Raw genomic sequence first — 15,791 nt, 5'->3', positions numbered from 1 at the left:
AATGCAAAGTAAGACCAAAGCGAAAGTCCATTTCATAATCACCATGTTGGTTTAAAAAAAAAGTGATAATAGCAAGTGCAGACAAGGATGTAGAGCAACTGTAATCATCCCACACTGCTGGTGGGAATGTCAGCTGGTATAGTTGGTACCATCTTATAAAACTGAACATTCATGTGACATAGGGTCTCAGCAGTTCCACCCCTAGGTGCACACTTTTGAGAAACTCACAGGTATTCTCTAGCATCCAAGCGCAAGAACATTCCCAAAATCATTGTTTTAACCCCAAAACTAGAAACAAATCCAATTCCTTTCGATAAGGAAAGAGAGAAATTATAGTGAGTTTGCACAATGGAATGTTATATAGAAGTGGAAACGGACTACAGTTATGCACAATAACAGATGAATCTTAGAAACTAGTTTGAATGGAAAAAAAGCAATTTTCAAAAGACGGTAGCGTTACCGTATCATACTGTTTTTATAAAGCTTAAAAGGAGCAAAACTAAACAAGATGCTATTTGGGGATATATACATACCTTGTTAAACTATTCAAAAATAAAAAAAAGATATACATATACTCACACAGAGGTTAGTGTTTACCTTTAGGGAAGAGGCCTGGGAACAAGATAGCAAAGGAACACACATAAAAATACCGTAGCATTGTCAGTGTCATTGTGAGTGTTTTAAATATTAGATGTATTCTTTTCTACATACCAAATAGTATTCTTGAAATTTATAAAGTAACAAAATGTAGCTCCTTGGCAGAGCCATGCTATGGCGGGAGAGATTGGATATACCTGGTGAATGCCCCCCACCTTGTCCTGATATACTGCTATAATGACCAGCAAAAATACATAGAAGAAACTCTGTGGTCCCCTGCATCTCTTTGTGATTGACATTTCTCTTCTCTCCCTCAGCATGTCATCTACTCTGTGAAATTTTTCATCTCGTATGCAATTCCAGACGTATCGAAAAGCACGAAAAGCAAGATTAAAAGAGAAAAATACCTAACCCAGAAGCTTCTTCATGAGAATCACCTTAAAGACATGACCAAAAATATGGGCGTCATAGCTGAGAGGATGATAGCAGTAGTAGATAACAATATACGACCAAAATCAGATTAAGAGCTTTATGTTCTGAAAGGCACTTTAAAGAGTTGAGCTCTGTCAAAATATATTATGAATCACTAATGGGAATGTTTCAGTTAAATCACTTCGGCAAATATGCATCTGAACTACCGCCATTTTCACGCAGATTATTTTTCAGTTTCAGCTAGCGATGCAGGAACTGGAAAATGTAAAATTGAGATCAAGAAGGGCATAAAACTAATCCCCAGGAACACCAAAAATGTTACTTTTTTTGGATAAATTGGAACTTTAGCAACACCAGAGAGGTTTCTTTGTGTGCTTAAAAACAACCCCTACCCAAGCAGAGTGGATTTTTTCCTCCATTTGATTATTTTCATTCCTTCTGTTCTCAAACACGTGATCTTTTTTATTTTTTGGCACTGTTTCATTTCTTCACTTTCCCCTGCTCTGTTCCAGAGTTATCTTTCCCTTACAAATACCATCATTAAAGGCTAGACATGCTAGCAGTTGTATGATTAAAAATATTTAACGTAGAATTCAATTCAAATGCTGTATTAAGTGGCAGATAGACCCAAGACGTCACCGTATTTAGACGTATTGTCACATTCCTACAGAAAAGGAAACTTCAGGTAATAAGAGGAAATAGTTTCAGTCTTCATCTTGACCTATCTTTCCATCTCAGAGACATACTCTTAATGGACTGCAATGACGATAGTAAGGTTCTGAGCATACTTGTGCTAATTCACAGTGACACTTTTCATCTTCCAGGAGCGCTCTTAGGATGCTCTGTGCCTAATCAATGTTGACTGCTTTGCAGATCTCAAGGGAATAAGATGACAAAAGCGGGGAAAGTTACAGATTGAAACAGAATTATGACTCGTATTGGTCAGGATAATTAATTCACCTCTTCTAAAGATAACGTCGTTTCTTGAAAAAAAATGAAATCCAAATGATTCAAATTACATAGTTATCAACATAATGGTTTGGAAAAGATGAGCCTATCAAGTTCCCACCAGTTGCCCTTTATCCATGAGATCCAGGAAGTAGAGGATTACAAGCACCCTTGTGATTGGCTCACAGCCATCGTGACAGGACGGTGCCACACATGTCAAGAAAACAGCAAGTGCCCTCAGTGAGACCGCGCTGTGTTCCTACAAGGGGTTCTGCATGTCCAAGTGATCAGCCTACCAAAGCATCTGCCACAGTGAAGGTAGCTCAGTGCATCCTCCCTTCTCTTACTTCCAGCCCAGTAACTTGTTTGTAATTGCATGTTTGCACCAGGGGAGCATTTGTTAGGGAGGGAGAGGGAGAGACAGGAGAATACCTAGATTATTCCCAAAAAAGAAAAGATGCTGGATTTGATTTGAATTTCCAGCCTCTCCTCAAGTCAGTCAGGCAAGTAAGGGTCAGAAAAGAAATTCGTTTGGTCACAAATCCTGCCGTCAGCTGGAGGTAACTTCCTGCTGAACTCCTGCCCCACATCTTGCCCTCGATTTATTCAGCTCTGCAGTCTTTACTGTGCTTTACTGCCTTTCGGGTGCCAGGCCCTCTGGTAGGCTCTGGAGAAGACACAGGGCCTGTACCTCTCACCTGTGACTGGTGACAGGGCAGGGCGGTGGCAGGAGAGGGTGTCTGGCATCAGGTTCTCGCTAGATGGGCCACCACCTGAGATGCTGCTAAATGCCCAGGTGTCACAGGAGCTGAGCCACTCAGAGTCCCAGCAGTGAAGGAAAAGGAAACACTTTTCAGTGAGATTTACAGGCTTGTTATAATAGAGTAGTTTCACTCCAGGTCGCAATTCTAAATGCCTGCCTTGAATCTTAAGAACAACAAAACAGTATTTATGTAGGAATCATCAGAACAGTATTCTGGACTTTTGAATTGTCCCAGTGGATGATCAGGACCATTTCACTAGCTTTCTTGATAATGTTAACGGTGTGATCAGAGAGTGGCGCACAACAGGCCACGTGAAGTCTGGCCGCACGGGGAGCGAGACATGAATTTCTTCCAAGTGGGGAAGTGTTCTCCTCCCTTCCCGCACTCAGCTGGGACACTGCTCCTGGAAGTGGTGCTGCTTCCTCTCTATTACCTCTTCTCTTCTCTGACGTGTAGGACTATCTCCTAGTGTTGGATTTGGCAATTACTGTTCATGGAATCATAGAAAAGGAAATGTTTTTGCCTTATCTTCTTGTATATAAAATAGAACTTGAAAAGAGTTGTGCATTTATGTTTTCATAAATCATCTTCATAGTTTAAAATGTGCTTCTGTGGACAGGAGGGGAAAAAAACCTCTAACCTCTACCTTTCTAAGGGCAGCAAATGTGATGTATGGCACTGCCAATATTCTCCAAACAGCCAGGTTACAGTGGGGACCCAGGGTCTCCTGTGACACTGACAGTGTTCGTGTACATCTTGTGCTGACTTGTGGGTGGTGAAGAAAATGTGGGGCTGTGTCTGCAGTCGCTCATGGGCTGGGTCTGTAAATGCCAGCAGAGGCAGCACCCAGGAAACATGGATGGGTGTGGCAGTGGACCTAAGAAGGGAAAATCTGGCCCTAGACCTACCTGGTGTTAACCACTTGAAAAATTTTACTTTGTATCCTTTTGTGATGCCTGTGAGTTTTAACAGATCAAAGCATTAGACCAAAATACTCAGGAGATTTTTCTTTAAATATCCCTCAGATATTTTAGTTATGTCAATAGAAAGGGAAAGCTTTCATTGTTTGAAAACTAAACAAGACAATCTTGCAAACTGTTTATCACCAAAAGCCTTCCTTTATAATTGCACGTGCATCTTGAATTTCAGAAAACATTAATTCACAATAGGGAGGCAGAATGTGCTCTGTTGTTGAAACACTTCTTGTAGCATTTTCTTATGGCCATATCATATTTTAAGATGTTTGAAAAGTTAAAATGTATGAGCAGCTTAAGTAAAACTGAAATATTAATGATGCTTTTCATACACTGTGGCATAAGATGTAAAGTTTGTAATATTTGGCAAGTTTATGTGCATTTTAATATTCTTTTATAATTATGAGCATTTTAATAAATTCATTTTTAAAAACAATACTGTGGTCTACTCTGTATGCAATTGTAATATTTTTAAGAAAGAGAGGTGTATATCTGTTCACCAATTAGGTATTACTCAAATGTGTACTTCTATGTGGATTATATCTAAAATTATATTTTTCCTAACCTGCACTTACTTTAAAATGTGTTTTTCCTGAGAAAAATTGGGGGTGGGGTTTCAGCCAGGGCTGCTGCCGACAGTTGTTAGGATTGAGCCTGCACATGGCACCAAGCCTGGAGACTGGGTGTGCCAGTGTCAGCCTGCATCAGCCAATAGGGAGAGGTGCTTCCCGCTAATTGCTAATTGCATAAAGATGCTTCTGCATTCTAAACCTGGGGCATGTCATCTGACGTGGGGCAGTGTCACCCAGAGAGGGTACACCTCTAATAAGTCTCAAGAAGGCTCTGTTTGGATCTGCTGCGGCCTTGGGTACAGAAAGGGGTAATTATGGAGAAGAATGTAAAGGAAAATCTCATTACAAAAACCAACATTTCTTTTTAATCCTCGTCAACATAGAATACATATTTTAACTCATTCCATCCTTTGATTTTTTTTTTGTTTTTGACCAGCTTAAGTCTCATTGGGCTTCCAGTAAAACTAAATCAAGATAGTCCATAACTGGACCAACAGGAAGAAGCAGTTTCTCTGATTCTTAAATGATATTCTTGGGGCTGCAGTGATATTATTCTTCCCTTCAAGCATTTTAAGTCCAGCAAAGGAACAACTAGAAGTTCTTTAGTGAAGTACCCCCTTCTCATTTCCGGGAAATGATGAAATCTTAAATAACTGGTATTTATCTGACCCCACCAGGTACTGTGCCAGATGTTTACTTACACATGATCTCACTGCCAGCATGATTTTGTTGCAAGGAAATTTTAAGTAAATCTTTTAAAAATGCATGATTGAAAAAGAAATGCAACATGTTAAAAAAAAGAAAAATCTCAAGTTATATAAGAAGGCTGTGCCAGAAACCTAAGTCCTGCTATCACCCTAGCTCAGCCCAGCCCAGCCCAGCCCACTCCCCAGAGGTCCCAGGAAGTGTGAGTTAGGGCCATCAAGGGCAATCTTTTTTGCCCAAAAGAGACATCAGAGATGTTTTTTTGGTTTTAAAAAATTATATTCAGTGAGTTAAAGTAAACAGATCAGAAAAGCTGGTTCTTAACCTTTTAAGTTGAGCCTAAATCCTATTCTTTACATAAATTTAGAAATTTTACCACTTTTTAAAAGACTTTTGAATGGTCCCACTTGCAAACTTAATGAAATGCTTTAAAATATCTGAAATAACAATTATAAATTTAGTCCAGTCTATTTCCTTTTTAAGTACTCCAGTTTTGCAACCAGCTGTGACCTAGAGGTCGTAAGTGGAGGAACTGCTAACTCTTCTTTCTCCTGCTCTTCTCTTTGGAGGATTCCTTTCACAAAGCCATATTCTCCCGTGTTACCACTTGTTCCTGGGAGATTGAATGTACAAGTGGACAATGGCCAGACCATATATAAAAATAGAACTCTCACCCACAATCCACAGCAACCAGCCCAGGAAACCAACTCCTTATCTATAATAATCAGACCAGGAAGCCAGCCAGACTTGTAGGAAGTCAGACTGTTTTCTCTCTAGTGATAGTCCAGGAAGCCAAACAATAGTCCCTGAAACAATCAGCCCCAAATGGCGAGGACTTGATTACCAACTGACAGCTTCCCTAATTTTTATCCTTACTTCCAACATAGGACCAATCCAGAGAAAGTCAAATATGTACCTCTCACCAATTACACAGGATGCTCTGCTTCTATTAGCCCACCTCCAGCTTCTCCATGCCAAGTGCCTCATCAGAGCACACCTGAAGCCTGCCCTTTTTGCCACTGTAAAGCTTTCCCACTCCTCTGCCTGCCTGTGAGTCTGCCAAAACACAAGTGGCTGACTCCCTTGCTATAGCAAGCTCAGAATAAATAGCCTTTGCTTGTTCTCATTTGGTTGGTCTTTATTTCCACTAAATTATTTAACCTAAGTTCTAGCTTCCTAATCCATGAAATGGACCTAAATAACCATTAGTCAGTGTCATTTTGAAGTCCCTAATGTCTCACACTGGATATAGTGTGCTAGGAAGTATAAGAAACCACAGGATGAACACAAGGCATCTTCTTGGAGGTGAATGTTTTAATGATTAAGGGAGAAATGATTGTATTAAAACAAACACAGATATCCTGCAGAATTGAATACAAAATGTGAATGCATTTTTAATATAAAATAACAATCTTCAAAGGAATGGTATGTTTATGGTGAGCTGCTTCATCTAGACCCCTGGGTCATACCTTTGCTTTCCTCTCTTCATTGGAACTCAGGTCGAAAAGTCTGTAAATAGTGACATATTTTGAAAGCACCTTGTCAGCCATGAGGCTCTAGAAGAGTGGTTCTCAAAGTGTGGTCTAGGTTCCTTTGGGAGATTCTGAGACCTTTTCTTGAGGTTCACAAAATCAAAACTATTTTCATAATAACATGAAGACTTCTGCCTTTTTCACTCTCATTTTCTTATGAGTATACAGTGGAGTTTCCAGAGGCTACATAACATGGGATTTGGCTACAGATTGAACACAGAAGCAGTTATGAGCATCCAGCTGTTTTTTTATAAAGCCAGACATTAAAACTATAAAACAATGTACTATTCTCTCATTTACAAAAATATTTTTCATTTAAACATTGTATATTTCACATGCAATAGGGTTTATTTTTAAATTAAGTAAATTTGTAAAATTTCTTAGTTTTAGTTTCTAATATACTAAACATTAATAGATACTATTCACATAAATAAAAGTTTTGGGGGATTCCGAATACTTTAAGATTATGAAGGGGGTTGGTGACCAAAAAGTATGAGAACCACTGCTTTATAATAATAAAAATTTGAACAGGAGCCAACCATGGCATTCATGTTGGATTTGGACAGTAAAACTCCAAGTGCAACAGTGTCAGGAAAAACCAATGAGCCCTTTCAACTCAATGCACGTAAAATCCATCTTCTGGTCAATGTCAATGGTTTCTGCTAAAGCTCAGCTCCAACACAAGGTCTGCATTGGTGCTTCTGCTCCAACAAACCTTTCATCCCTGCCTGAAACCTGATGAACTCTTGGTCTTGTTTCCCAGCTCTCTGTCCTGGGCTACATAGTTTGATGAGAACTGCTGCAATTTCTTTTGTGTATCCTGCCACATTCAGCACATATTTGTGTATATATTTTGGATTCCAGGCTATTTTGCTTAGTAATCCTGAGGTCTCAGGCAAGGAAGCATGACCAGCAATATTAGTGGACTAGATGCAAAAAGTGGTCAGAACTGGTGCCAAATCCTGGTGCCATTTAGAGGCCCATTGCAAAAATTTGGTTGTACACTGATCCTGTAAGCCATGTGCAAGGAAAATTGCCATTAAAGATATTCTTTTAATATTTTAAACAAGGAGGATAATGTATTATTCATTATTGTTTCTAAGCAGACCTGGCACAGTAGATATTCAATAAATACTTGTTGAATGAATCAATGAATAAATGAACAAATGCCTTGCCTTCCCTTATATCAAGTTTTTCCATCCAAGAAATTTAGGAAGAATACTCAGGAAAGTAGAATAAGGTTAAAATGGAAATGACAGCTGATACTATATATAGAAAACCCTAAAAACTCCACACAAAAATTACCAGAACTGATAAATGAATTCAACAAAGTAGCAGGATACATGATTAACATACTGAAATTGTTATGTTACTTTACACTAACAATGAAATATCAGAAAGGTGACATAAAAAATATCTTTTAAAATTACATCAAAAACTAAATAAATAAAATACTTGGAAATAAATCTCACCAAGGAGGTGAAAGACATATGCTGAGAACTGTAAAACATTAATAAAGGAAAAACTGAAGATGATTCAAAGAAATGGAAAGATATCTCATGCTCTTGGATTAGAAGAATTAATATTGTTAAAATGGCCATACTACTCAAAGCAATCTACAGATTTCATGTGATCTCTATCAGATTATCCATGGCATTTTTTTGTTCACAAAACTAAAACAAATAATCCTAAAATTTATATGGAGCCACAAAAGACCCAGAATTGCCAAAGAAATCCTGAGGAAAAAGAACAAAGCAGGAAGCATAACCCTCTCAGGCTTCAGACAATACTTCAAAGCTACAGTAATCAAAACAGTGTAGTACTGGCACAAAAACAGATATATGGATCACTGGAACAGAGAGCCCAGAAATAAATAAACCCACAAACCCATGGTCAATTAATCTCTGACAAAGGAGGCAAGAAAATACAATGGGAAAAAGTATCTTCAGCAAGTGGTGTTGGGAATGTTGGACACATAAAATATAAAACAACCAGAAAATAATAAGATGGGATTAGAAAGTCCTTACCTATCCATAATTACTCTAAATATAAATAGATTGAATTTTCCAATCAAAAGACATAGAGGACTCCCTGGTGGCACAGTGGTTAAGAATCTACCTGCCAATGAAGGAGACATGGGTTAGAGCCCTGGTCTGGGAAGATCCCACATGCCATGGAGCTACTAAGCCCTGTGCCACAACTACTGAGCCTGCATTCTAGAGCCCATGAGCCACAACTACTGAGCCCACATGCTGCAACTACTGAAGCCTGCACACCTAGAGCCCATGCTCTGCAACAAGAGAAACCACTGCAATAAGAACCCTGCACACTGCAGTGGAGAGTAGCCCCCGCCTCCACAACTAGAGAAAGCCTGTGCATAGCAATGAAGACCCAATGCAGCAAATAATAAATAAATAAATAAATAAATAAATAAATAAATTAAAAGACATAGAGTGTCTGGATAGATAAAAAAATTCAAGACCCAAGTATATGTCACCTATAAGAAACTCACTTTGGCTTTAAGGACACACATAGGCTCAAAGTGAAGGGATGGAAAAAGATATTCAATACAAGTGGAAGCAAAAAGAGAGCACAGGTAGCTATACTTATATCAGACAAAATAGAAATTAAGCCTAAAACAGCAACAAGGGACAAAGGTCATTATGTAATGATAAAGGGGTTGATTCATCAGGAAATTATAACAATTATAAATATATGTGCACACAACATTGGAGCACCTAAGTATATTAAGCAAATACTAATAGACCTAAAGGGAGAAATAAGCAAAAATACAACAATAGTAAGAGAGTTCAATACCCCATGTTCAAAAATGGATAGATCATCCAGACATAAAATCAAGGAGGAAACACTGAACTCGAACCATACTTTATACCAACTGAATCTAACAGACATATACAGAACATTCCATCCAACAGCAGCAGAATACACATCCTTCTCAAGTGTACATGGAACATTCTCAGATAGATCATATGATAGGTCACAAAAGAAGTCTTAGGACATTTAAGAAGACTGAAGTCATGCTAAGTATCTTTTCCAACCACAATGGTATGAAGCTAGCAAACAGTGATAAAAGGAAAGCTGAAAAATTCACAAATATATAAAAATTAAACAACACACTTCTGAACAACTGCTGGGTCAAAAGAAGAAATTTTTTAAATCCAAAAATATCTTCAAATAAGCAAAAATGTAAACACAACATATCAAAACCTATTGGATGCTGCAAATCATTTCCAAGAGGAAACTTTATAGTGATAAATACCTACATTAGAGAAAGGGGGGGTGGGGAAGAAAGGAAGAAGGAAGGAAGGAAGAAGGAAGGGAGAAAAAGAGAAAGAGATGAAGGGTGGCAGGAAGGAAAGAAGGAAGACAGGAAGGAAGGGGAAAAAAGGAAAGAGGAAAGAGGGAGGAAGGAAGATACCAAATAAACTAACTTTACACCTTAAGAAATCAGAAGAACAAACTAAGCCCAAAGTTAACAGAGGAAGAAATTAACAAAGATCAGAGCAGAAATAAATGACAGAGACAAGAACAACAATTAAAAAGAACAAAACTAAGAGTTGTTTATTGAAAGGATAAAAATTGACAACGTTTAGCTAAACTATGAAAAAAAGAACACTCAAAAATGTAAAGTAAGATATGAAAAAGGAGACATAACAACGAATGACCCAAAATAAAGAATAAGAGACTACTGTGAACAATTTTATGCCAATAAATTGGATAACCTAGAAGAAATGGATGCATCCCTAGAAACATATAGTCTCCAAACTTGAATGATGAAATAATAGAAAATCAAAGATCAATGTAACAGAGTTGAGATCCTGGAAGTAAACCCTAACATGAACAAATACAAAAGGGCAACTGTAATTATCTAATAAGAAGAAATAAACTCCTGAACCACTGGTAAGAATAAAGAGTACAAAAAGGAAGAAAAGGATACAAGAGGATAACAGGCACACTCCTGGAAATTGGGGTCATTATCAAACCCTTTCTTTGTGGGAACATCATTTAATTGGCTGTTTTTCCTTGCATCTGATCTTTGACTTTTGAAATCAGGATGACAATATCTGTTCATTTTAAGTCCCATTCACTTAAATGTACATAGAGAAACAATTATTATTTTTCTCAGGACCCTTTTCAGACATGTACCATATTTCAAAATGTATAGGCTAAACCATGGAAACTTTTTATCTGATAAAGCTCTTTGAAAGAAAGAGAAATAAACCTAATATATACAGTGAACTAATATTTGACAAGGAGGCCAAGACACTCAATGGGGAAAGAATAGTCTCTTTATGAATGGTGCTGGGAAAACTGGATAATCACAGGCAGAAGAATGAAATTAAGACTCCCATTTTATACCACTTACAAAATTAACTCTAAATGAATTGAAGACTTAAACACAAAAACTGAAATCAGAAAACTTTTGGAAGAAAACATAAGGAAAATACTCCTTGATATTGGTCTTGGCAACAATATTTTGAATATGAAACCAAACCCACAAGCAACATAAGTAAAAATTAATAAGTGGGACTACATCAAACTAAAAATTTGTGCACAGCAAAAGAAACCATGAACAAAATGAAAAGACAAACTTTGGGATGGGAGAAAATATTTGCAAAAATCATTCATCAGATAAGGGGTTAATATCCAAAATATACAAAGAATTCACACAACTCAACATCAAAAAAACAAACAACCTAATTAAAAATGGGCAGAGGGGAAAGTTGGGCCCACGCTGGGCATAGGGGATCAATGACTTGACTTGTGGACATGGCCACCTGGGCCAATTGAGGCAAGAGAGCAGAGTAGAAAGACCCTGAACTCACCACCTCCAAAGACACAACTATCTACAGAACAACCATTGATGAAAAAGACTGGAACCTACCAGAAAAGATTTTCTACAGCTAAAGACATAAAGAAGGAACCACAATGAGATTGGCAGAAGGGATGGACTCGTGATATAACATCCCATCCCCCCTGGGTGGGCAGTCCACAAACTGGAGAAAAATCATATTGCAGAGGTCCTCCCACAGGAGTGAGAGTTCTGAGTCCCATGTCAGGCTCCCCAGCCCAGGGTTCCTGAACCAGGAAGATGAGGCCCCATAGCATTTGGCTTTGAAGGCCAGTGGGGGTTAAGTGCAGCAACCCCACAGAACTGGGGGAAATAGAGACTTCACTCTTCAGGGATGCACACAAAATCTCCCCCACACTGGAACCCAGGACAAAGTCAGTAATTTAACAGGAGCCTGGGCCAGCTAGTCTTGCAGAGTCTCCTGGAGAGGCAAGGAATGGCTGTGGCTAACCCTGGGGACAAAGACACTGGTGGAAGACATATTGGGGAACATTCAAATGCATTAACACTTGCTGGCAGCTGCCATCTTGGCTCATTAGCACCAAGACTTGGGCCCACCCAACAGCCTGTAGGTGCCAGTGCTGGGATGCCTCAGGCCAAACAACTAACTGGGCAGAGACACAGCTCTACCCATTGACAGACAGATTGCCTAAAGACATCCTGAGCCCTCAGCTGCCTCTAGACACACCTCTAAACCTGGCCCTGCCCACCAAAGGGCCAGGACCCAGCTTCACTCACCAGTGAGCAAGCACCAGCCCTTCTTACCAGGGAGCCTGCACTAGCCTCCCGACCAGCTTCTCCCACCAGGGGGCAGACATCAAAAGCAGTAAACAACAATCCCACAGCCAGCAGACCAAGCCTGCCAACAGCAAGTCAGACCCTACCCTGGGACCACTTGGGCCCTGACCCCACCCACTAACAGGCCAACACAACCTTTAGGACATGCCAGACCCCATACTCAACTGTGTCAGGAACTGTCCCCTGCCCACAAACAGTGATCTGAAATTAGATCTTGGATCCCTGCATCCTGTAGCCAGACTCCAGGAAATAGCTCTACCTGCCAATAGTTTGGCACTAACTCCAGGATCTGGCTTCACATGCCAGTAGACCAGCAACAGCCCTGGAGTCTTCAGGACCCTGACTCTGCCCACCAGTGAGCCACCACTAGCTCTGGGGCCTCCTAGGTTTCTGCAACCAGCTGCCTCATGACAGTTGAGAACATATTGGAAGAGATAATAGCTGAAAACTTCCCTAACCTGGGAAAGGAAACAGTCACCCAAGTCCAGGAAGCTCAGAGTCCCTTACAGGATTAACCCAAGAGGAAAACACAAGGACACATTGTAATCAAAATGACAAAAATTAAACATAAAGAATCTTAAAGCAGCAAGGGAAAAGCAACAAATAACAAAAAAGGGAACTTCCATAAGGCTATCAACTGATTTTTCAGCAGAAACTCTGCAAGCCAGAAGGGAGTTACATGATGTATTTAAGGTGATGAAAAGGAAAAACCTACAACCAAGAATACTCTACCTAGCAAGTCTCACATTCAGATTTGATGGAGAAATCAATAGCTTAACAGACAAGCAAAAGCTAAAAGAATTCAACACCACCTAACCAACCTTACAACAAATGTTAAAGGAAGTTCTGTAGGTGAAAAAGAAAAGTCCACAACTAGAAACAAGAAAATTAGAAAGTGAAAAAGCTTACCAGTAAATGCAAATATATAGTAAATTTAAGAAATCATTCACACACAAAACTACAAGGGAGGTTAAAAGACAGAAGTATTAAAATCATCTACATCCACAAAAAGCAGTTAAGGGGTACACAAAACAAACAGGTGTAAAATATGATATCAAAAACAGTAATTATGAGAGGAGGAGAATACAAATGCAGGGTTTTTAAAATCCATTTGAAAAATAAGACATCAGCAACATAAAACATCATATATATGTCATATATTGTTTGATAGACTACTATACAAAAACTTCATGGTAACTGCAAAACAAAAATCTATAATAGATATACCCTCAAAAAAAGAAAAAGGAATTCAAACATAACACTAAAGATAGTTATCAAATCACAAGAGAATTAAAGAAGGAGAAAAAAGGAAAGGGGGAGAAAAGACCTATAAAAATAAATCCAAAACAATTAACAAGATGGCAATAAGAACATACACATTGTTAATTACCTTAAATGTAAAAGGACTAAATGCTTCAACCAAAAGACACAGAGTGGCTGAATGGATATAAAACTAGACATCTGCATAGGCTGCCTGCAAGACTGACTTCAGACCTAGAGATACACAAAGATTGAGAGTGAGGGGATGGAAATAATATTCCATGCAAATGGAAATCAAAAGAAAGCTGGAGTAGTGACACATATCAGAAAAAATAGACTTCAGAATAAAGACTGTTATAAGAGACAAAGAAGGACACTATATAATGATCAAGGTATCAATCCAAGAAGAAGATATAACAATTGTAAATATATACGCACACAATATAGGAGCACCTCAATATATGAGGCAAATATTAACAGATATAAAATGAGAAATTGTCAGTTACACAATAATAGTAGGGTGCTTTAACACCCCAGTTACATAAATGGACAGATCATTCAGCCTGAAAATCCATAAGGAAATGTAGGCCTTAAGTAACACATTAGACCAAGTGGGTTAATTGATATATAGAGAACATTCCATCTGAAAGCAACAGAATACACATTCTTTGCAAGTTCACATGGAACATTCTCCAGGTAGATCACATGTTAGGCCACAAAAGAAATCTTGGTATTTTTAAGAAAACCAAAATCAGATCAAAGCATCTTCTCCAAGCACAATGCTTATAAGACTAGAAATTAACTACAAGAAAAAAAAAAAAAAAACCTGCAAAAAAACCCCAAACATGTGGATGTTAAACAATATGCTAGTAAACAACCAATGGATCACTGAAGAAATCAAAGAGGAAATAAAAATACCTAGAGACAAATAAAAACAAAAACACAATGATCCAAAACCTATGAGGACCAGCAAAAGCAGTTCTAAGAGGGAAGTTTATAGTGATACAAGCCTACCTCAGGAAACAAGAAAAATCTCAAATAAACAGCATAACCTTCATGTAAAGGAACTAGAGAAAGAGGAACAAACAAAACCCCAAAGTTAGTAGAAGGAAAGAAACCATAAAGATCAGAGTAGGAATAAATGAAATAAAGACTAAAAAAAAAATAGAAAATAAAAATGAAATTAAAAGCTGGCTCTTTGAAAAGATAAACAAAATCGATAAATCTTTAGCCAGACTCATCAAGAAAAAAGGAGAGGGCCCAAATCAATAAAATCAGAAATGAAAAAGGAGAAGTTACATCCAACACCACAGAAATACAAAGCATTATAAGAGACTACAATGAGCAACTATACACAAATAAAATGGACAACCTAGAAGAAATGGACAAATTCTTAGAAAGGTACAATCTCCCAAGACTGAACCAGGAAGAAATAGAAAATATGAACAGACCAATTACCAGTATTGAAGTTGAATCAGTAATTTAAACACTCCCAACAAACAAAAGTCCAGGACCAGATGGTGTCAAATCATTCTACCAAACATTTAGAGAAGAGTTAATATCTATCCTTCTGAAATTATTGCAACAAATTGCAGAGGGAAGAACACTTCTGAACTCATTCTGAGTCCACCATCACCCTGATACCAAAACCAGACAGAGAGAGAGAGAGAGAGAGAGAGAGAGAGAGAGAGAGAGAGAGAGGGAGGGAAGGAAGGAAGGAAGGAAGGAAGGAAGGAAGGAAGGAAGGAAGGAAGGAAGGAAATTACAGGCCAATATCACTGATGAATGTAGATGCAAAAATCCTCAACAAAATACTAGTAAACCAAATCCAATAATACCTTAAAAGGATCATACACCATGATCAAATGGGAATTATCCCAGGGATGCAAGGATTTTTCAAATCAATCAATGTGACACACCACATTAACAACTTGAAGAAAACCATGTGATAATTTCTATAGATGCAGAAAAGTGATAAAATCTGGCATCCATTTATGACAAAAATTCTCCAGAAATTGGGCATAGAGAGAAACTACCTCAACATAATAGAGGCCATATATGACAAACCCACAGCTAACATCATACTCAAGGGTGAAAAGTTGAATGCACTCCCTCTAAGATCAAGAACAAGACAAGAATGCTCACTCTCAGCACTTTTATTCAACATAGTTTTGGAAGTCCCAGTCACAGCAATAAGAGAAGAAAAGCAAATAAAAGGAATCCAAATTGGAAAGGAAGAGGTAAAACTGTCACTGTTTGCAGATGACATGATACTATACATAGGAAATCCTAAAGGCACCAAGAGAAAACTATTAGAGCTCATACAACATTTGGCA

General features: G+C 38.3%; 1 protein-coding gene across 3 annotated transcripts in view; it reads left to right on the top strand.

Annotated features, from left to right (window-relative positions):
• Positions 1-4,151, top strand: part of ANO6 (anoctamin 6) — a 198,685-nt gene extending 194,534 nt beyond the window's left edge. For all 3 annotated transcript variants that reach the window (XM_057701117.1, XM_057701116.1, XM_057701115.1), the window contains one exon: positions 915-4,151. In XM_057701117.1, coding sequence (XP_057557100.1) covers positions 915-1,121 — 207 coding nt within the window. In that variant the 3' untranslated portion in view covers positions 1,122-4,151. The remainder of the gene's footprint in view (positions 1-914) is intronic.
• The last annotated feature ends 11,640 nt before the right edge of the window (positions 4,152-15,791 follow it).

This window comes from Hippopotamus amphibius, chromosome 12 (assembly GCF_030028045.1).
Source record: "Hippopotamus amphibius kiboko isolate mHipAmp2 chromosome 12, mHipAmp2.hap2, whole genome shotgun sequence".
NCBI classification, from domain to species: domain Eukaryota; kingdom Metazoa; phylum Chordata; class Mammalia; order Artiodactyla; family Hippopotamidae; genus Hippopotamus; species Hippopotamus amphibius.
Note: the sequence above shows the minus strand (reverse complement) of the source record. Positions and strands in the feature narration are given on the sequence as shown.